General features: G+C 42.2%; 1 protein-coding gene and 1 long non-coding RNA gene across 2 annotated transcripts in view; both read left to right on the top strand.

Moving 5' to 3' along the window:
* Window positions 1-21,006, top strand: part of LOC126982022 (glutamate--cysteine ligase catalytic subunit-like) — a 46,450-nt gene that overhangs the window by 20,233 nt on the left and 5,211 nt on the right. Inside the window, exons 2-6 of the mRNA XM_050833742.1 lie at window positions 2,033-2,142; window positions 17,735-17,797; window positions 19,320-19,492; window positions 20,218-20,435; window positions 20,555-20,751. Of these exons, the coding sequence (XP_050689699.1) occupies window positions 2,033-2,142; window positions 17,735-17,797; window positions 19,320-19,492; window positions 20,218-20,435; window positions 20,555-20,751 (761 nt within the window). The remainder of the gene's footprint in view (window positions 1-2,032; window positions 2,143-17,734; window positions 17,798-19,319; window positions 19,493-20,217; window positions 20,436-20,554; window positions 20,752-21,006) is intronic.
* Window positions 4,503-5,377, top strand: LOC126982198 (uncharacterized). Its single transcript, XR_007734855.1, has 2 exons — window positions 4,503-5,096; window positions 5,196-5,377. It is a non-coding gene; the product is annotated as an uncharacterized LOC126982198 (long non-coding RNA).

Raw genomic sequence — 21,006 nt, 5'->3', positions numbered from 1 at the left:
ATAACTGATTGACTGACTGACCTATTGACTGACTGATTGACGGGATGAATTACTGAATATCTCGTTGACTGCCTTGCTGATAACTGATTGACTGACTGACCTATTAACTGATTGACTGACTGATTGATTGAATTACTGACTGACTGATGACTGACTGACTGACTGACTTATTGGCTGATTGACGGGATGAATTACTGAATATCTCGTTGACTTCCTTGCTGATAATTGATTGACTGACTGACCTATTGACTGATTGACTGACTGATTGATTGAATTACTGACTGACTGACTGACTGACTGACTGACTTATTGGCTGATTGACTGGATGAATTACTGAATATCTGGTTGACTGGCTTGCTGATTGGCTGACTGACTGGCTAACTGACTAACTGAAAATATCCTTATAAGATTGTTTAAAGTCCATTCGTCTATTAAATTCAAGAGAAACGAACATATTTTTCATCCGAAGCTTCGAAACACACACACACACACACACACACACACAGACGGAGGGATGTTCAGAGTGGGCAGCAGCGGTGTAGGGTAAGCTATCATGCCCGTCTCTATATATATACACACACAGAGGGCCATATTTTTAAACACTTCTGCGCCCAAGAACACGTAATTTACTAGTCTTTCGTGGGAGCTTAAGGCATTTCCAGGGGTACTTTTAAGACCCTGGTGGTAGTCTGAGCCTTCTTCTGTACCGTGAACCTAAAAGAACACGCATTAGAACTCCATTAACCTCCTTTTTGGACTTAGGAAATAATATGTGTGAGGGGTGGGAGCATCTGACAATACCAACCAGAGACCCTTGCACCCGCCTATATAAAGCTCTGGGGTAGCACGGGTAAGGTAGAAGCTTTAAGAGGTTACAGTAGAGAAGACATTGAGATAAGAGACGGGAAATTGAAGTACGGAGTTGTGACGTAAGATGGAGAATTACATGAAAAGTTGGATTTCTATATTTTTCTTCCTATTTTTTTTTTTCCTTTTCGTCTTTCTTTTGTTTTTTCTTTCTTTTTTTGTTATTTTGTTTTTTCTTCCAAACGATTGACATGAAAAGTTAAAGATTTCTATATTTTTCTTCCTATTTTTTTTCCTTTTCGTTTTTCTTTTGTTTTTTCTTTCTCTTTTTTTGTTATTTTGTTTTTTCTTCCAAACGATTGACATGAAAAGTTAAAGATTTCTATATTTTTCTTCCTATTTTTTTTTTCCTTTTCGTTTTTCTTTTGTGTTTTCTTTCTCTTTTTTGATGTTCTTTTGTTTTTTCTTCCAAACGATTGACATGAAAAGTTAAAGATTTCTATATTTTTCTTCCTATTTTTTTTCCTTTTCGTTTTTCTTTTGTTTTCTTTCTCTTTTTTTTATGTTCTTTTGTTTTTTCTTCCAAACGACTGACATGAAAAGTTAAAGATTTCTATATTTTTCTTCCTATTTTTTTTTTCCTTTTCGTTTTTCTTTTGTTTTTCTCCTTGATTTTCTTTTGTTTTTTCTTCCTAACGATTTATAGTTAAGTAAATGGTTAAAGTGGAAGAGATAGTTAAGTGGTGATTCGTCCTGTGTTGTAGATGGGAGTTTTTTGTGGTCTTGTGAAGCGGGAATAGAATAGTTTTGTTACCATGTCTTTCTTAAGGGGGTCTGGTCGTCTGCCTCAGTCTCCTCCCAAAATGATGGGTGTTTCGTGTCCTAGTGTTTCAGGAGTGTACATGTTGGTTCTGCGGGAATAGAATAGTTTTGTTTCCATTTTTTATTTCTTTTTAAGTCTTTCTTAAGGGGGTCTTGTGGTCTGCCTCAGTCTCCTCCCAAAATGATGGGTGTTTCGTGTCTTAGTGTTTCAGGAGTGTACATGTTGGTTCTGCGGGAATAGAATAGTTTTGTTTCCATTTTTTATTTCTTTTTAACGTCTCCAATGGCTGGGGTAGGTTTTCTTAAGGGGGTCTTGTGGTCTGCCTCAGTCTCCTCCCAAAATGATGGTGTTTCGTGTCTTAGTGTTTCAGGAGTGTAAGTGTTGGTATTTCCTGTGTTCCAGATCGAGTACATGATCATCAAACTGGACCACAAGAACAGGAAGGCCCGGCTGTGTCTGCGAGGCTCCGAGCTGCTCGAAGTGTTACGCGAAGCAGAAGAAACCAACCCAAGGTGAGCAGAGTAACACCAGCAGTAGTAGTAGTAGTAGTAGTGGTAGTAGTAGCGTTTTTATACAGTAATGGAAGCATCTCAAGGGCAATAAAAAAAATAATAGAGAAAAAAATGTCCTCAAAACACTGTCTCGATATTCTCCTCTTAAGAGTTAAAGTCGTAGGCAGGAGGAAATACAGACGAAGGAAGGCTTTATGATAAGAAAGGAGAGACAAGAAATTGATAGTAGTAGTAGTAGTAGTAGGAGGAGGAGGAGGAGGAGGAGGACTAAAGAAAGGAGGAAGAAGAGGAGGAGGAGGAAAAAAGAATAAGAAGTATTAGTAGTAAGAGGAGGAGGAGGAGGAGGAAAAGAGAGGGAGAAGAGGAGGAGGAGGAAAATAAAAAGTAGTAGTAGTAGTAGTCCAATGAACACAAGGTAATTTTTATAGGTAGTTTTCCATAAATGCCTCGTTTATTTAATTACTTTCTGACCCATTACTGCAACACCCATGGCGACACACACACACACACACACACACACACACACACCAGCAAATGCCAATATCTGTTTTGTAATTATCCACTTGCCGTGTGTGTGTGTGTGTGTGTGTGTGTGTGTGTGTGTGTGTGTGTGTGTGTGTGTGTGTGTGTGTGTGTGTGTGTGTGTGTGTGTGTGTGTGTGTGTGTGTGTGTGTATATATATATATATATATATATATATATATATATATATATATATATATATATATATATATATATATATATATATATATATATATATATATATATATATATATATATATATATATATATATATATATATATATATATATATATATATATATATATATATATATATATATATATATATATGTAAGTAGGCTACAGATACAAAGGTTATATAGTGTAGATACAGTAGCCACAAACACGGTGATAAATCTTACTAACTGAAAGAAAAAGAAAAGCCAATTCCCTTGAGCAGAGATCCATTGCGTGAAGGGTCGTGCTTTCAGTCAGTGGATGGCGGGCCGGGCACCTGCAGGAAAAGGTTAAAGCTATTTGAAATATAGAAAGGTTAAGGCTATTTGAAGTATAAAATTAAATATTATTAGCATTTATCCATGAAAATCAAATCACATGATAATTATGTATATAATTTTATACAATTATTAGTTATGTAATCATTCAAATTGGTTAGTTACCTAAATAAATAAATATCTCTTAATGCTAAGCTCTCTGGTGTATCTGTGTGCGTATTTACGCAGCTCTCTTACATAATTATGGTGGTGATCCAGATCTGTTTCATACTCACCGTGCCGAGTGTCCTCGGGGACAGTTAGACGGTGACCCGCACACTCCGCCGCCACGACTGACTGTCGTGACTTATAGGCCTATACGAGTTTTGGGTGTGGCGGCGGCGGCGGCTGGCGGGTCGTCGGTGTTGTCACGCGCGGAAACATTAAAATTTTGAAGGGCACAAGATTTATCTCAAATTACCCCTCTCATTAATATTTGAGAGAAAAATATAGTATATCTCTGAATGCTGTTAATCATGTACATCACTTTTGATGTGGAAGTGAGTTAATGCACTCAATGAATTTGTCAACGTACGTGTCTGAATGGATACATAAATCATACTGTTATTCTCATTGAGTCCACTGACTCGATGGTTTATGATAGCAACATAATGTGTCTTCACAGTTTGTTTGAAAATGTTTTCTCTATTGGACCAAGCAGCAGCCTGGAAGCGACGTTGTGTAAACGTCACAGTTTGGTCAGAAAATCACCAATCAGGAAATCACCATGAACGTCACAGTTTGGTCGGGAAATCACCAAGAACGTCACTGTTTGGTCAGAAAATCACCAATCAGGAAATCACCAAGAACGTCACAGTTTGGTCGGAAAATCACCAAGAACGTCACAGTTTGGTCGGAAAATCACCAATCAGGAAATCACCAAGAACGTCACAGTTTGGTCGGAAAATCACCAATCAGGAAATCACCAAGAACGTCACAGTTTGGTCGGAAAATCACAACTTAATTATTACGTGCTGATGACGTAACTTTTAGACGGACGAAGATGCAACCAGAACAACGTTTTGCAAAGTTTCCTGTTTGCTGGGTTCTACTCTTCTTCCCATATTCTTTACTCTTTACTTGTGTTTCCCATTCTTCCTCTTTCGCTTCTTTCTACTTCAATTTTCCATTCTTCCTTCTTCTCCCATGATCTTTTCTACCTTATCAGCCTTATTTCTGCTATTTCTCATTGTTCCTCTTCCCGTATTCCTTTCTTTCTTGCCTTCCTTCATTATACTTAAGTTTCTCTTTATTCCTCCTCCTCTTTCTTTAGCCTTTTCTTGCTCATTATATCCTTCTTTCTACTTCCTATTATTCCTTCTTTCTTACTTCATTTCTCGTTATTCCTTTTCCTCCTCTTCCTACAATCCTCCATGTCATTCCCTTCCCCGTCCGTGTCCTTGGCAGCAACCATAAATCATGCACGCGGTCCCCAAGAGTTTTTCGTGGGTGTTGACTCGTTCCTATTGGCTACTCCTATTGGCTTCACGCGCTCGCTCGAAGCTACGAACCTAATGCGTCAGAATTCTTGAACCTGTGTGAACTGGATCTAGGGGGTTTGGTCTAGTTTGTGTGTGTGTGCGTGTGTCAAGGTCATTTCAGGTTTCGTGTAGTCTCCAGCGCGCTCTCACCCACGCACGACTCAATTCATTCCTGGAGCTTCTGGAATTCTTTTACCCGCGTTTTAAATTATAATGTTGTTTACTTCAAGCTTGTTCTCAGTAGCTACGTTGTTAACCCGTCCGCTACGATTGGCACGGTTTTGGCTTTCACCGGTAGCCTGGTAACACACACTCCCAGGTCTTTCTCTGCCTCTGTAGTGGATAGTGGAGTGTTTCCCATGTGGTATTGGTGTGCTGGATATCCCTTCACTGGTAGCCTGGTAACATACACTCCCAGGTCTTTCTCTGCCTCTGTGTTGGATAGTGGAGTGTTTCCCATGTGGTATTGGTGTGCTGGATATCCCTTCACTGGTAGCCTGGTAACACACACTCCCAGGTCTTTCTCTGCCTCTGTGGTGGATAGTGGAGTGTTTCCCATGTGGTATTGGTGTGCTGGATATCCCTTCACTGGTAGCCTGGTAACACACACTCCCAGGTCTTTCTCTGCCTCTGTGGTGGATAGCGGAGTGTTTCCCATGTGGTATTGGTGTGCTGGATATCCCCTCCCAAGGTGCAGGACTTTACATTTTTCTTCATTGAATTGTAGCAGCCACTTTTTGTTCCATTTCTGTAGCTTGGTGATGTCTTCTGGTACGGAATCCATAGTGAAGGGGTTAAGGCTCTCGTGTTTTCTCCGTCATCATTATTTTGTTTGAGTGAATATGATTAATAAACGATGTAATTTAGGAGAACTACCTCAAAAATTACCCTGTGTTGATTGGTCTACTACTACTACTACTACTATCATTTCAATTTCTAATGCTACTATGGGTCTAAACTCCACTTTCCCATACATCAACATGACCTCTGCGTGTCACAAAACTTACGAGAAGTTAATCCATATCCGGAAAGGGTTTTACCGGCGCTGGGAATCGAACCCGTGACCAGCTATATGGAAAGGAAGGAAGGAAGGAAGAGGAGGGTTCATCTGCTGAGTGGCTGCATGGATGGCAGATTAGTCTTTGTCGTAATCCAGCTGGCTTGAAATGGCTGGCTGGCTGACGGAATGTATATATGGCAAAAGAAGAACCCCACTCACTGAGACGAGTTTGGGAGGCCTTCCGGATCACGAGTGTAAACAGTATTCTTAATGGAAGGAAGGAAGGAGGAAGAGGGAATGGATAAATTAATGAGGGCAGGGAAACAAAGGAAGGGAAACAAAAGTAGAAAGAAGGATAATGAGCAAGAAAAGGCTAAAGAAAGAGAAGGAGGAATAAAGAGAAAGTTAAGTAGAATGAAGGAAGGCAAGGAAGAAAGGAACAATGGGAAATAGCAGAAATAAGGATGATAAGGTAGAAAAGATTATGGGAGCAGAAGAATGAAAAATTTGAAGGAAGGAGGAAGAAAGTAAGAAAGGGAGGAAGGAAGAGAGAGAGAAGGATTGATTCTCTCACATAATCCGAATCAGGCTTGCGGCGCTAAGACAAAACACCCCAATCATCATCGTCATCATCATCCGGACCAATCGGCGCACTACACGGCAGACTGATCCAGATGAAGGTCAATGCTAATGTAACGCGGATATGGCCTAGTGTCCTACTTTTCCACCCAGGGACTTAACGCTCACATATCTAGTCACTTTTCTTCCTTCCACACGGCTGTTTTATGTTGTCTTACCCTCGCTACACAGTTTATACAAGCGGGGAGCCTGCAGGGAGTGTGACGTCACGAGTGTAAACAGTACCTCCATTAAAGGAAGGAAGGAAGGAGGAAATTGCCCCCTCTTTCGGCCACCTCTTTGGATTCTTTTTTAGGAGCAGCGAGTAGCGGGCTTTTTTTATTATCGTTTCTTTTTTTGTGTGCCCTTGAGCTGTCTCCTTTGTTGTGAAAAAAAAGATAATAAATAAATAATGAATATATGAGGGCAGGAAAAGAAAGGAAAGGAGGAAGGAGGAAAAGAAGGAGAAGGAGGAAGAAGGGGAAGGAAAGAAGGGAGGGAGAGAGAAGGATTGATTCTCTTACACAATCGGAATGGCTGAAAATGGCTTATCGACTGGCTGTATATGGCTGACTGGCTTTCCTTATACTCCACCTAGCTTAGAAATGTCTGACTGGCTGTATGTATGACCAGCTATCTGACTGACTATATGGCTGAATGACTGTATGGCTGACGACTGGCTGTATGACTATCTGGTTGCATGTATGGCTGACTGGTTGAACGATGGACTGACTATGGCTGACTGATTTTATGCTGTATGGCTGAATGGATGAATGGCTTTATCATACTCAAACTGGCTGACTGAATGACTGGCTGGCTGACTGAATGGCTGACTGACTGGCTGAATGGCTGGCTGACTGAATGGCTGGCTGGCTGACCGAATGGCTGACTGACTGAATGGCTGACTGAATGGCTGACTGACTGGCTGAATGGCTGGCTGACTGAATGGCTGGCTGGCTGACCGAATGGCTGACTGACTGAATGGCTGACTGAATGGCTGGCTGACTGACTGAATGGCTGACTGAATGGATGGCTGGCTGACTGAATGGCTGACTGACTGAATGAATGGCTGGCTGACTGAATGGCTGGCTGACTGAATGAATGGCTGACTGAATGGATGGCTGGCTGACTGAATGGCTGGCTGACTGAATGGCTGGCAGGCTGATTTACTGGATGACTGACTGGCTGGCTGACTGAATGGCTGGCTGGCTGATTTACTGGATGACTGACTGGCTGGCTGACTGAATGGCTGGCTGGCTGATTTACTGGATGACTGACTGGCTGGCTGACTGAATGGCTGGCTGGCTGGCTGGCTGGCTGAATGGCTGTCTGACTGAATGGCTGGCTGGCTGACTGAAGGGCAGGCTGAATGAATGGCTGGCTGACTGGCTGGCTGGCTGGCTGAATGGCTGTCTGACTGAATGGCTGGCTGGCTGACTGAAGGGCAGGCTGAATGAATGGCTGGCTGACTGAATGGCTGGCTGACTGAATGAATGGCTGGCTGACTGAATGGCTGGCTGACTGAATGAATGGCTGGCTGACTGAATGGCTGGCTGACTGAATGGCTGGCTGACTGAATGGCTGGCTGACTGAATGGCTGGCTGACTGAATGGCTGGCTGACTGAATGGCTGGCTGACTGAATGGCTGGCTGACTGAATGGCTGGCTGACTGAATGGCTGGCTGACTGAATGGCTGGCTGACTGAATGGCTGGCTGACTGGCTGGCTGGCTGACTGAATGGCTGGCTGACTGGCTGGCTGGCTGACTGAATGGCTGGCTGACTGGCTGGCTGGCTGACTGAATGGCTGGCTGACTGAATGGCTGGCTGACTGAATGGCTGGCTGACTGAATGGCTGGCTGACTGAATGGCTGGCTGACTGAATGGCTGGCTGACTGAATGGCTGGCTGACTGAATGGCTGGCTGACTGAATGAATGGCTGACTGAATGGCTGGCTGACTGAATGGCTGGCTGACTGAATGAATGGCTGACTGAATGGCTGGCTGACTGAATGGCTGGCTGACTGAATGGCTGGCTGACTGAATGAATGGCTGACTGAATGGCTGGCTGACTGAATGGCTGGCTGGCTGAATGGCTGGCTGGCTGAATGGCTGGCTGACTGAATGGCTGGCTGACTGAATGGCTGGCTGACTGAATGGCTGGCTGACTGAATGGCTGACTGACTGGTTGGCTGGCTGACTGACTGAATGGCTGGCTGACTGAATGGCTGGCTGACTGAATGGCTGGCTGACTGAATGGCTGGCTGACTGAATGAATGGCTGACTGAATGGCTGGCTGACTGAATGAATGGCTGACTGAATGGCTGGCTGACTGAATGGCTGGCTGACTGAATGGCTGGCTGACTGAATGGCTGGCTGACTGAATGGCTGGCTGACTGAATGAATGGCTGACTGAATGGCTGGCTGACTGAAGGGCTGGCTGACTGAATGAATGGCTGGCTGACTGAATGGCTGGCTGACTGAATGAATGGCTGGCTGACTGAATGGCTGGCTGACTGAATGGCTGGCTGACTGAATGAATGGCTGACTGAATGGCTGACTGAATGAATGGCTGGCTGACTGAATGGCTGGCTGACTGAATGAATGGCTGACTGAATGGCTGGCTGACTGAATGGCTGGCTGACTGAATGGCTGGCTGACTGAATGAATGGCTGACTGAATGGCTGGCTGACTGAATGGCTGGCTGACTGAATGGCTGGCTGACTGAATGAATGGCTGACTGAATGGCTGGCTGACTGAATGAATGGCTGACTGAATGGCTGGCTGACTGAATGGCTGGCTGACTGAATGGCTGGCTGACTGAATGGCTGGCTGACTGAATGGCTGGCTGGCTGAATGGCTGGCTGACTGGCTGGCTGGCTGACTGAAGGGCTGGCTGACTGAATGAATGGCTGGCTGACTGAATGGCTGGCTGACTGAATGAATGGCTGGCTGACTGAATGGCTGGCTGACTGAATGGCTGGCTGACTGAATGGCTGGCTGACTGAATGAATGGCTGGCTGACTGAATGAATGGCTGGCTGACTGAATGGCTGGCTGACTGAATGGCTGGCTGACTGAATGGCTGGCTGACTGAATGAATGGCTGGCTGACTGAATGGCTGGCTGACTGAATGGCTGGCTGACTGAATGGCTGGCTGGCTGAATGGCTGTCTGACTGAAGGGCTGGGTGACTGAATGGCTGTCTGACTGAATGGCTGGCTGACTGAATGGCTGACTGACTGGTTGGCTGGCTGACTGAATGGCTGTCTGACTGAAGGGCTGGGTGACTGAATGGCTGACTGACTGGCTGGCTGGCTGACTGAATGGCTGGCTGGCTGAATGACTGGCTGACTGAATGGCTGACTGACTGGCTGGTTGGCTGGCTGACTGGCTGGCTGGCTGACTGAAGGGCTGGCTGACTGAATGGCTGACTGACTGGTTGGCTGGCTGACTGAATGGCTGGGTGACTGAATGGCTGACTGACTGGCTGGCTGGCTGACTGAATGGCTGGCTGACTGAATGGCTGACTGACTGAATGGCTGTCTGACTGAATGGCTGGCTGACTGAATGGCTGACTGACTGAATGGCTGACTGACTGGCTGGCTGGCTGACTGAATAGCTGACTGGCTGGTTGGATGGCTTTATAGTCCCTTATATAACAGTCAATACACTACTCAATCAAATTCCTTTCTCCTCCTCGTCAGCCTGGAGTGTTTACCAAGGCAGTAGCTAATGGATTTGTACCCCATTGAATAGATGTTTGCCCACTCGCCCGATGAACGCAAGAAAAGAAGCAGAAAACGAAAGAAAAAATATTAGTACTCCTTTTTCTTCCTATCCATACACCTCTCCTCGCGAATTTGACCTTTTTTTCCATTCTGTTGCTTGTTATCCTTCTGTTTACTTTGTTCTTCCATTCTTTATCTTCCCATTCTCTCTTCTTTATTTCCCTTTATTCCTCTTCTTTCTCGTTATCTCTTCAATCACTCAATAGTTCTCCTTTTCCCATTCTTTATCTTCCCATTCTCTCTTCTTTACCCTCAATCTCTACTTTATGTTCCCTTTGTTCCTCTTCTTTCTATTCCTCCTCTTCTTCTTCGTTACCTCTTCAATCACTTAATAGTTCTCCTTTTCCCATTCTTTATCTTCCCATTCTCTCTTCTTTACCCTCCATCTCTACTTTATTTTCCCTCTATTCCTCCTCTTCTTCTTCGTTACCTCTTCAATCACTCAATAGTTCTCCTTTTCCCATTCTTTATCTTCCCATTCTCTCTTCTTTACCCTCAATCTCTACTTTATGTTCCCTCTATTCCTCCGCTTCTTCCTCGTTACTTCTTCACTCAATCAATCAATCAATAGTTCTTTTTATAGGAATAGTGATTAGCGGGTTTGTTCATCTTCATTTTTTGTTTATTTTTGCCGTTGAACTTCTATACTTTCTTCACTATAGAAAAAAATCGCCTTCCACCACCACTACCACTACGCGCTGTTCATAAGACTAACTATTTCTTCATTAGCACTTGCTCAACGTGGCTCAAAAACCTGATTAGATAATTGCCGGAGAGCGTAATTACCACACTAAACCTCGTGAAGAGTGGGTTTAGTGGAGCCCTCTAGCGGCGTGGCCCAGTTGGAGTTTGCTAATCTAGGTCGGGGCTGACACACTTTCGACAAGGCTTTCCTAGGTGTTGTGGGCATTTCCAGAGGTAGTTTTATGACCCAAGTGGTAGTTTGACTCTTCCTCTGTACCGTGAACCTAAAAAAACGGTCATTAGAACCACACTAGTTAGCCTCGTGAAGATCGAGTGGGTTAAGTGGAGCCCTCTAGCGGCGTGGCCCAGTTGGAGTTTGCTTATCTAGGTCGGGGCTGACTCACAATTTTGGCAAGGCTTTCCTAGGTGTTGTGGGCATTTCCAGGGGTAGTTTTATGACCCAAGTGGTAGTTTGACTCTCCCTCTGTACCGTGAACCTAAAAAAACGGTCATTAGAACCCGATTAACCTCCTATTTCGGCCTTTGTAAATAGTTGCTATGGGAACACTGGACTAAGATCGGTTCTCTCAGACGCTTTCGCCCTTCACATCAATTATTTCTAAAGGTCAAATGGATGATCAATCGGGTTCTAATAACTTTTTTAGGTTGATGTCACAGAAGAAGGGTCGAACCACCACCAGGGTCATTTAACTACCCCTGGAAATGCTCGAAACTCCTAGGAAAGCCTTGTCAGATATGTGAGATTGGCCGGTAAAATGTTCTAAGTATGTCAATCGCCTCATAACACGCCAAGGTTTTATTTCTTGATTTTAAACGAAGTGTGAGAAGGTATAACGTTTTAAGGGTTCAGGAATAGGGTAAAATAGGTCTTAGTGTTTTTAAGAATGGTCGAACCACCACCAGGGTCATTTAATTATCCCTGGAAATGCTCGAAACTCCTAGAAAAGCCTTGCCAGATATGTGAGATTGGCCGGCAAAATGTTCTAATGAATGTCAGAAGCCTCATAGCACGCAAAGGTTTTATTTCTTGATTTTAAACGAAGGGGGAGAAAGTATAGCGTTTTAAGATTTCAGGAATAGGTTAAAATAGGTCTTAGGGTTTTTAATATTGCGAAAAAAGAGGATAAAGTTTGTCTTGTTGAAAGTATAGCGTTTTAAGGTTTCGGGAATGGGTTCAAAAAGGTCTTAGGTGTTGTTAATACTGCGAAAAAAGAGTATTATAAAATTTAAGTCTTGTAAGGTTGGGTTTAAGCATTCTTAGAAGACAGAAGATAATAATAATACAGAAAATAAATCAAAAGAAAAAAAAAGTAAAAAAAAAGAGATCGAAAATTGAGAAAAAGAGAAAGATAGATAAATTAATAATATGCAAGATAGTTTTAGCAAGTTAAGTAAATGTAGATTGTTTAGTTAATTTAAGTAAGCAGAAATCGAGTATATCATGAATGTTTCAGGGATAGGCTATCATACGTCATGGCCTTGTTAGTATTGCGAAAATGAGGATAATTATAATATTAAAGACCAGTTAAAAGAGAAAGATAGATAAATTAGTAAAAGGCAAGATAGTTTTAGCTAGTTTAAGTAAATGTAGGTAGTTTAGTTAATATAAGAAAGCAGAAATCGAGTATATCATGAATGTTTCAGGGATAGGCTATCATACGTCATGGCCTTGTTAGTATTGCGAAAATGAGGATAATTATAATATTAAAGACCAGTTAAAAGAGAAAGATAGATAAATTAATAAAATGCAAGATAGTTTTAGCAAGTTAAGTAAATGTAGATAGTTTAGTTAATATAAGGAAGCAGAAATCGAGTATGTCATGAATGTTTCAGGGATAGGCTATCATACGTCATGGCCTTGTTAGTATTGCGAAAATGAGGATAATTATAATATTAAAGACCAGTTAAAAGAGAAAGATAGATAAATTAATAAAATGCAAGATAGTTTTAGCAAGTTAAGTAAATGTAGATAGTTTAGTTAATATAAGGAAGCAGAAATCGAGTATATCATGAATGTTTCAGGGATAGGCTATCATACGTCATGGCCTTGTTAGTATTGCGAAAATGAGGATAATTATAATATTAAAGACCAGTTAAAAGAGAAAGATAGATAAATTAATAAAAGGCAAGATAGTTTTAGCAAGTTAAGTAAATGTAGATAGTTTAGTTAATTTAAGTAAGCAGAAATCGAGTATATCATGAATGTTTCAGGGATAGGCTATCATACGTCATGGCCTTGTTAGTATTGCGAAAATGAGGATAATTATAATGTTAAAGACCAGTTAAAAGAGAAAGATAGATAAATTAATAAAATGCAAGACAGTTTTAGCAAGTTTAAGTAAATGTAGGTAGTTTAGTTAATATAAGGAAGCAGAAATCGAGTATGTCATTTATGTTTCAGGGATAGGCTATCATACGTCATGGCCTTGTTAGTATTGCGAAAATGAGGATAATTATAATATTAAAGACCAGTTAGAGTTAGTGTTATCTTTTATTACTGTTTTATATCAGTTCAATTCTAATAAGGTCAGTCAGTCAGTCACTCACTCAACCAGACTCAACTAATGAATCAAGTAGCCAGTCAGTCAGTCACCCAATCAGTCAGTCAATAGGTCAGTCAGTCACTCACTCAACCAGACTCTCAACTAGTCAATCAGTCAGTCACCCAATCACTCAGTCAATTGGTCAGTTACTCACTCAACCAGACTCTCAACTAATCAATCAGTCAGTCAATAGGTCAGTCACTCACTCAACCAGACTCTCAACTAGTCAATCAGTCAGTCACCCAATCAGTCAGTCAATAGGTCAGTCACTCACTCAACCAGACTCTCAACTAATCAATCAGTCAGTCAGTCCTACAGTTTCTACATCATTAACACTCGCTCAGTCAGTCAGTCATCCAGCCAGTCAGTCAGTTATAAAGTCATTCATTCATTCATTCAGTCAGTCAGTCAGTCAGTCATCCAGCCAGTCAGTCAGCTATAAAGTCATTCATTCATTCAGTCAGTCAGTCAGTCATCCAGCCAGTCAGTCAGTTATAAAGTCATTCATTCATTCAGTCAGTCAGTCAGTCATCCAGCCAGTCAGTCAGTTATAAAGTCATTCATTCATTCATTCAGTCAGTCAGTCAGTCATCCAGCCAGTCAGTCAGTTATAAAGTCATTCATTCAGTCAGTCAGTCAGTCAGTCAGTCAGTTATAAAGTCATTCATTCAGTCAGTCAGTCAGTCAGTCATCCAGCCAGTCAGCTATAAAGTCATCCATTCATTCATTCATTCAGTCAGTCAGTCAGTCATCCAGCCAGTCAGTCAGTTATAAAGTTATTCATTCATTCATTCAGTCAGTCAGTCAGTCAGTCATCCAGCCAGTCAGTCAGCTATAAAGTCATTCATTCATTCAGTCAGTCAGTCAGTCATCCAGCCAGTCAGCTATAAAGTCATTCATTCATTCAGTCAGTCAGTCAGTCATCCAGCCAGTCAGCTATAAAGTCATTCATTCACTCAGTCATCCAGTCAGTCAGTCAGTTATAAAGTCATCCATTCATTCATTCAGTCAGTCAGTCATCCAGTCAGTCAGTCATAAAGTCATCCATTCATTCAGTCAGTCAGTCATCCAGTCAGTCAGTCAGTTATAAAGTCATCCATTCATTCAGTCAGTCAGTCATCCAGCCAGTCAGCTATAAAGTCATCCATTCATTCATTCATTCAGTCAGTCAGTCAGTCATCCAGCCAGTCAGCTATAAAGTCATTCATTCATTCAGTCAGTCAGTCATCCAGTCAGTCAGTCAGTTATAAAGTCATTCATTCATTCATTCAGTCAGTCAGTCAGTCATTCAGTCAGTCAGCTATAAAGTCATCCATTCATTCAGTCAGTCAGTCAGTCAGTCAGTTAAAATTTACATCATTCCACCCACACCAGCAGCACCATTCAGTAATTCATGGCTCCACCAGTGACGTCAGAAGTCTCTCTCTCTCTCTCTCTCTCTCTCTCTCTCTCTCTCTCTCTCTCTCTCTCTCTCTCTCTCTCTCTCTCTCTCTCGTATTTTCTTTTTTTATTGTTTATTCTATATTCTTTCATTATTTATCCTTTTTTTCTGTTTAATTTTCTTTATTTTTTTGCTGTTTTTTCTTTTATTTCTTTCTCCTACTTTTCTTTGTCATCTCTCTCCCTCCTTCTCCCTCGTTCTCCCTCCCTCTCTCCCTTTCCCTTCCCCTCTCTCTCCCTTCCCTTCCCCTCTCTCTCCCTTCCCTTCCCTTCTCTCTCCCTTCCCTTCCCTCTCTCCCTTCCCTTCCCCTCTCCCTCTCCCTCTCTCCCTCCCATCCTTCCCCCTCCCTCCCCTTCACACCTGCGCGCGGTCACTTCCAGGTAATCTTGCTATACATAACCCATTCAATACACGCCCACAGGTAACCCTAAGGAGGTACAGGTGAGGCAAGGACAGGTGTTACATAATTAAGCAAAGGTAGGAGGAGGAACACAGGTGGAAGAAGTCACATTATTGCGGTCACATGAGAGAGAGAGAGAGAGAGAGAGAGAGAGAGAGAGAGAGAGAGAGAGAGAGAGAGAGCAGCGCATTCCAGGGATATTGACAGGACAGGACAGTACTAAGAACGCGATTTTTACTGAACACACTATCTTCATTCAGTCCAGCTCTTAAACTACTTTTTTTTTCTTTTGTAATCTTATCCAGTATACTATGTTACACACACTGACGTAGTAATGTAATCAGTAATGACCCTGAACTTAATATTGCTTCATCCTTCACCGAGATTTATTACTTACCCACTTATTCCTTTTCATAATAATAATAATAATAATAATAATAATAATAATAATAATAATAATAATAATAATGGAAATGAGTTATTTGAGGAGTGCTTGTGGTGTGAGTAGAATGGATGGAATGAGTAATGAAAGTGTCTAAGTGTTTTGGAATGTGTCACGGGGGTGAAGGGAAGAAGTGTGGAGTGGTGGAAAAGTGAAGCGACAGACCTTAAAGTGGTTTGGCCACATGGAGCGAATGGAGGAGAGTAAGATGACCAGAAGGGTGCATGTGAGTGAGATAGAGGGAGGGAATGCTAGAGGAGAGGACGACCTTCAGTGAAATGGAGCGATAGGGTGCAAGAGTACGTTAGGGAGAGGGGGAAAGATCAGTGAGGAACTTTGAGCAGGCAAGGAGGGAGTGTCTGGATAGAGAAAGTTGGAAGCTCTTCTGCCGTGGCCATCCCCTGCTGGGAGCCCCTAGGAGCAGGCGTCGATGAAATGATGATGATGATGATGGTAGTTGTTTCATCCGATGGTACGTATGAAAACAGGACAGGAAAAATAAAAAGGAAAACTGAAAATGACGAAAAAACAAACAAAAAATAAAAATAGGAAAAATAGGAAAAAAAACAGGAAAACAACAAGGGAAAAAAAGGAAAAATGGTAAAAACAAAAAAAAAGAAAATAAAACCACTGCAGCTCTTAAACTATTGGCAAGCACAACACACACACACACACACACACACACACACACACACGAGGCCATAAAGTGTAAATGAGCTGCCGTTTAATTCCATGTGTAAACGTCACTACCATTTGGCTGTACTAAGGTTATTCACTTTTTTTTTTTTTTTTTATTATTATTTTTTTTTAATCAACTTTATAACGACGAGACTCAATGCTGATACTACTGAACTGTCCCTTGTTTATCTTTGTTTGTTTGTTTGTTTGTTTACGTATCTTTAACTTCTCTTCTTTTTGTCTTTGTTTGTTTACGTATCTTTAACTTGTCTTCTTTTTGTCTTTGTTTGTTTGTTTACATACCTTTAACTTTTCTTTTAGTCTTTGTTTATTTGTTTATGTATCTTTAACTTGTCTTCTTTTTATCTTTGTTTGTTTGTTTGTTTATTTGTTTATGTATCTTTAACTTGTCTTCTTTGTATCTTCATTTGTTTGTTTGTTTGTTTGTTTACGTATCTTTAACGTGTCTTCTTTTTGTCTTTGTTTGTTTGTTTGTTTATTTGTTTATGTATCTTTAACTTGTCTTCTTTTTGTCTTTGTTTGTTTGTTTGTTTATTTGTTTATGTATCTTTAACTTGTCTTCTTTTTGTCTTTGTTTGTTTGTTTGTTTGTTTATTTGTTTACATATCTTTAACTTGTCTTCTTTTTATCTTCGTTTGTTTGTTTGTTTATTTGTTTATGTATCTTTAACTTGTCTTCTTTTTGTCTTTGTTTGTTTGTTTATTTGTTTATGTATCTTTAACTTCTCTTCTTTTTGTCTTTGTTTGTTTGTTTATTTGTTTATGTATCTTTAACTTGTCTTTTTTTATCTTCGTTTGTTTGTTTGTTTATTTATGTATCTTTAACTTCTCTTCTTTTTGTCTTTGTTTGTTTGTTTATTTGTTTATGTATCTTTAACTTGTCTTCTTTTTGTCTTTGTTTGTTTGTTAACTATTAAATTCATCCACTCATCAATAACTCTTAACTACTAACTCTAACTCTCCTTGCTCGTAACTCCTTTTAACTAACCTCTATCCTCAAACTGACTCCTTTTTAATTCATCTCTAACTACTAATTAAATAACTTCTAACTAACTATACTACTTATTCCTAATGCCTTCTTATAAACTTCTAATGCCTAACCAATGACTGACTCCCCCTAATTAAATAACCTCTAACTAACTATACTACTTATTCCTAATGCCTTCTTATGAACTTCTAATGCCTAACCGATGACTGACTCCCCCTAATTAAATAACCTCTAACTATACTACTTATTCCTAATGCCTTCTTATGAACTTCTAATGCCTAACCGATGACTGACTCCCCCTAATTAAATAACCTCTAACTAACTATACTACTTATTCCTAATGCCTTCTTATGAACTTCTAATGCCTAACCGATGACTGACTCCCCCTAATTAAATAACCTCTAACTAACTATACTACTTATTCCTAATGCCTTCTTATGAACTCCAGTCCCTGCTGCAGCCTGACGAGGTGATCCTGTCCCTCACTAACTTCCCCAGGTGAGTCAGGCATTGTTGGGAGGGAAGGGAGGAGCTGTTATCTGTATCCTGTAATCTTGTCACTGGTGCAGCACTTCAACATCAGGTGTGTGAGGCATTGTTGGAGGAAGGAGGGAAGCAGAGGAGGTCCAGTCCTGCTGTATCCTGTAATCTTGTCCTGTCCTTCACTAACTTCCCCAGGTGAGTCAGGCATTGTTGGGAGGGAAGGGAGGGAAGCAGAGGAGAGAGAATCCTGTTATCTGTATCCTTTAATCTTGTCCTGTCCCTCACTAACTTTCCCAGAGGAGAGGAGGAAGGAAGGGAAGAAAATGGAAAGGTGGGAAGGATGGGATGGAATGGAAAGGAAAGGAAAGGAAAGGAAAGGAAAGGAAAGGAAAGGACAGGACAGGACAGGGATGGGATGGGAAGGAAAGAAAAGGGATGGGATGGGAAAGGAAGGGAAGGAAAGCGAGGGAAAGGGAGAGAGAAAGGAAGAGAAGAGATGAGGGGAGGGAAAGAGAAGGGAAGAGAAGAGAAGAGAAGAGATGGGGGAAGGGAAGGGAAGAGAAGAGAGGTGAAGGAAAGAGTAGGGAAGAGAAGGGAAGGGAAGCAAAGAGAAGAGAAGGGAAGGGAAGGAAAGAGAAGAGAAGGGAAGGGAAGGGAAGGGAAGGGAAGGGAAGAGATGGGGGAAGGAATGGGAAGAGAAGAGAAGAGAAGAGATGGGGGAAGGGAAGGGAAGGGAAGGGAAGTCTTGCATTACACATTGTAGCCTTGATATTTTTCCTTCTTTCAGCTCCAAGCAAAGCGAATAGTGAAGCAATCCACTATTCACCCTTCCCCTAATACAGCTTCAATCTAGTGTCATTTGCTGTGATGTGTTTGGATAAGCTGACAACCACCAGATATAATTCACAGATCACAGAGAATAATCTAGTTCTATCTATGCTAATGATCTGTTCCCCTTCCATTCTAAGTGACATCACCCATTTAAGGCTTTCATGTCTATTATTATTACTGATATCATTGTTGCTTTATCATATTATCATCACAGCAGCGCAGGAAGTGGGTGAATGGTATGTATAGATTTTATTTCAGGTGTTCATTCTTACCAACTCATAAGCCAGTTATTGTTATTATTACACACACACACACACACACACACACACACACACACACACACACACACCCCTTCTGAAATTGACCTCTCTTCTGATCATTCTGTTGTTTTCTTTTCTTTTCCTTTTGTTCAGTACTGTGCAGGCTTGTATTTTGTATTATTTTCCTTGAACTGTTTCCTTCACACACACACACACACACACACCTCTGAAATTGAAATCACTTATGGCCACTCTATTTTATTTTGTTTTCCTTTTTTTTCCAGTACTTGGCAGGCTTTTATTTTGTATTTTTTCCTTGAACTATTTCCTTCACACACACACACACACACACACACACACACACACACACACACACACCAGCATGCCCCAGTACCCTCTCTCCCCCTTCCCCAATACCCCAAGTCTCACGCCCCGCCCTTCCCCAGGTTGGGTTGCCCCGACTTCGCCTATCCACCCGCCTGGCCTGACCCCAACAGCGGGGCCTCGCGCTCCCTCTTCTTCCCCGAGGCGGCCATCACACAGAGTCACCCGCGCTTCAAAACACTCACGCGCAACATTCGGGAGAGGCGGCAAGAAAAAATTGCCATAAATGTCCCCAGTAAGGCCTTTTGTCTTGACTGAGTACCTAGCATAAAGGCACAAGAAAGAGAGGAGTGGGATTGTTCATGGTTTGCATAGATTGTTTGCTTTCCAACTGGCTACTGTTAACATAGCCCATAAAACACTTGGGTTACGGGAATAGGCAGGTAAGAACGAGAAGGTAATCTAGTGTTTTCTCTCTTGATAATTGGGCCACAAAGGGCTTTAGACTAGCACTAGGGACTCTCTCACTTGTCTGTCTTAAAAATTGCAGTGTTTTGAGTATTGAAAGACAGTCATGCTAAATTGATACTCTCCTTAACACCTCAGTGCTAGGGCCCAGGCTAGGCTTTACTGTACGGTTGTTTTCACGCGCTGATGACGGATACCATTGTTGTGGCGGCGGACTCGGCAGGAAGCCTTGTCTCAGTACGGTTCAGGACACACAGGGCGGGCGTGTTGAGTCGGAGCACCTTGTTGTCGGTTGTTGTTGTTCTTGTCACGTTTTGCTTTGCCATAAGGTTCTGCTCTACAGGAATGGTATCTTGGCTCTGCACTTTTTTTTACCCCTAGGTCTTCATGCCATATCAAGTAAACTGCCGAGAAAAAAAACAGAGTAACAGTAATTCATCTCACTGCTGCAAAAATGACACAATATAATCTGGCTCTATAAGTGACGATAATGAGACATAAACGAAACGAGTCGCTCTGCGCTTTGTCGTCATCCCCGCCTCGTGTTTTCAGTCTACGTCGACCTCAAGACCCCGAGGCCGTTCGTCGAGGACCTGGGGAAGTACGGGGACGACGGGAGCTCAGCGGCGGCTGCCAAGAAGGATCACATTTACCTGGACGCAATGGGCTTCGGCATGGGGTGTTCCTGCCTCCAGATGACCTTCCAGGCGTGCAATATTAACGAGGCGCGCGTCCTGTATGACCACCTGACGCCCATCTGCCCCATCATGGTGCGTGTGTGTGTGTGTGTGTGTGTGTTGGCTTAACTGTGCTTGGAAGGTTTACTGTTTTATTATATACCTCCCATCACCCTCCACCCACCACTGTAACCTTCCCCCCTCCCTCCCAGCTGGCCCTCACCGCCGCCTCCCCAATCTACCGTGGCTACCTCTCTGACGTGGACTGCCGGTGGGACATCATCGCAGCCTCGGTGGACTGCCGCACCCGGGAGGAGCGAGGCCTCGAACCACTCAGGAACGACAGATTTGTGATACCCAAGAGTCGCTACGGCTCGGTGGACTGCTACCTGTCCGAGTGTGGATCCAGGTGGGTTGCATTGTGGTTCTTCCATGCATTCGCCAGCGTCAAAGACGCACTTTTGTTTCTCTAAATAAGACTTGTAAAGTCATCATGCGTCCTGGACGCTGAATGTTTTTGACGCTGGTGTGTCTTGGACGCAGCAAATACAGGACTCAGACTTCCTTGTGGTTGTTAATCATTTGAAAGTTTGCTTGTGTGTTTTGATGAGGTTGTCACGGCTTACTTATAAATAAGTCATAGGAAACATTTGCCATATTAAAG

This window comes from Eriocheir sinensis, chromosome 50 (genome assembly GCF_024679095.1).
Source record: "Eriocheir sinensis breed Jianghai 21 chromosome 50, ASM2467909v1, whole genome shotgun sequence".
In the NCBI taxonomy this organism is placed as follows: Eukaryota; Metazoa; Arthropoda; class Malacostraca; order Decapoda; family Varunidae; genus Eriocheir; species Eriocheir sinensis.
The sequence above is the reverse complement of the archived record's forward strand: the minus strand, read 5'-3'. Positions and strand labels throughout refer to the sequence as shown.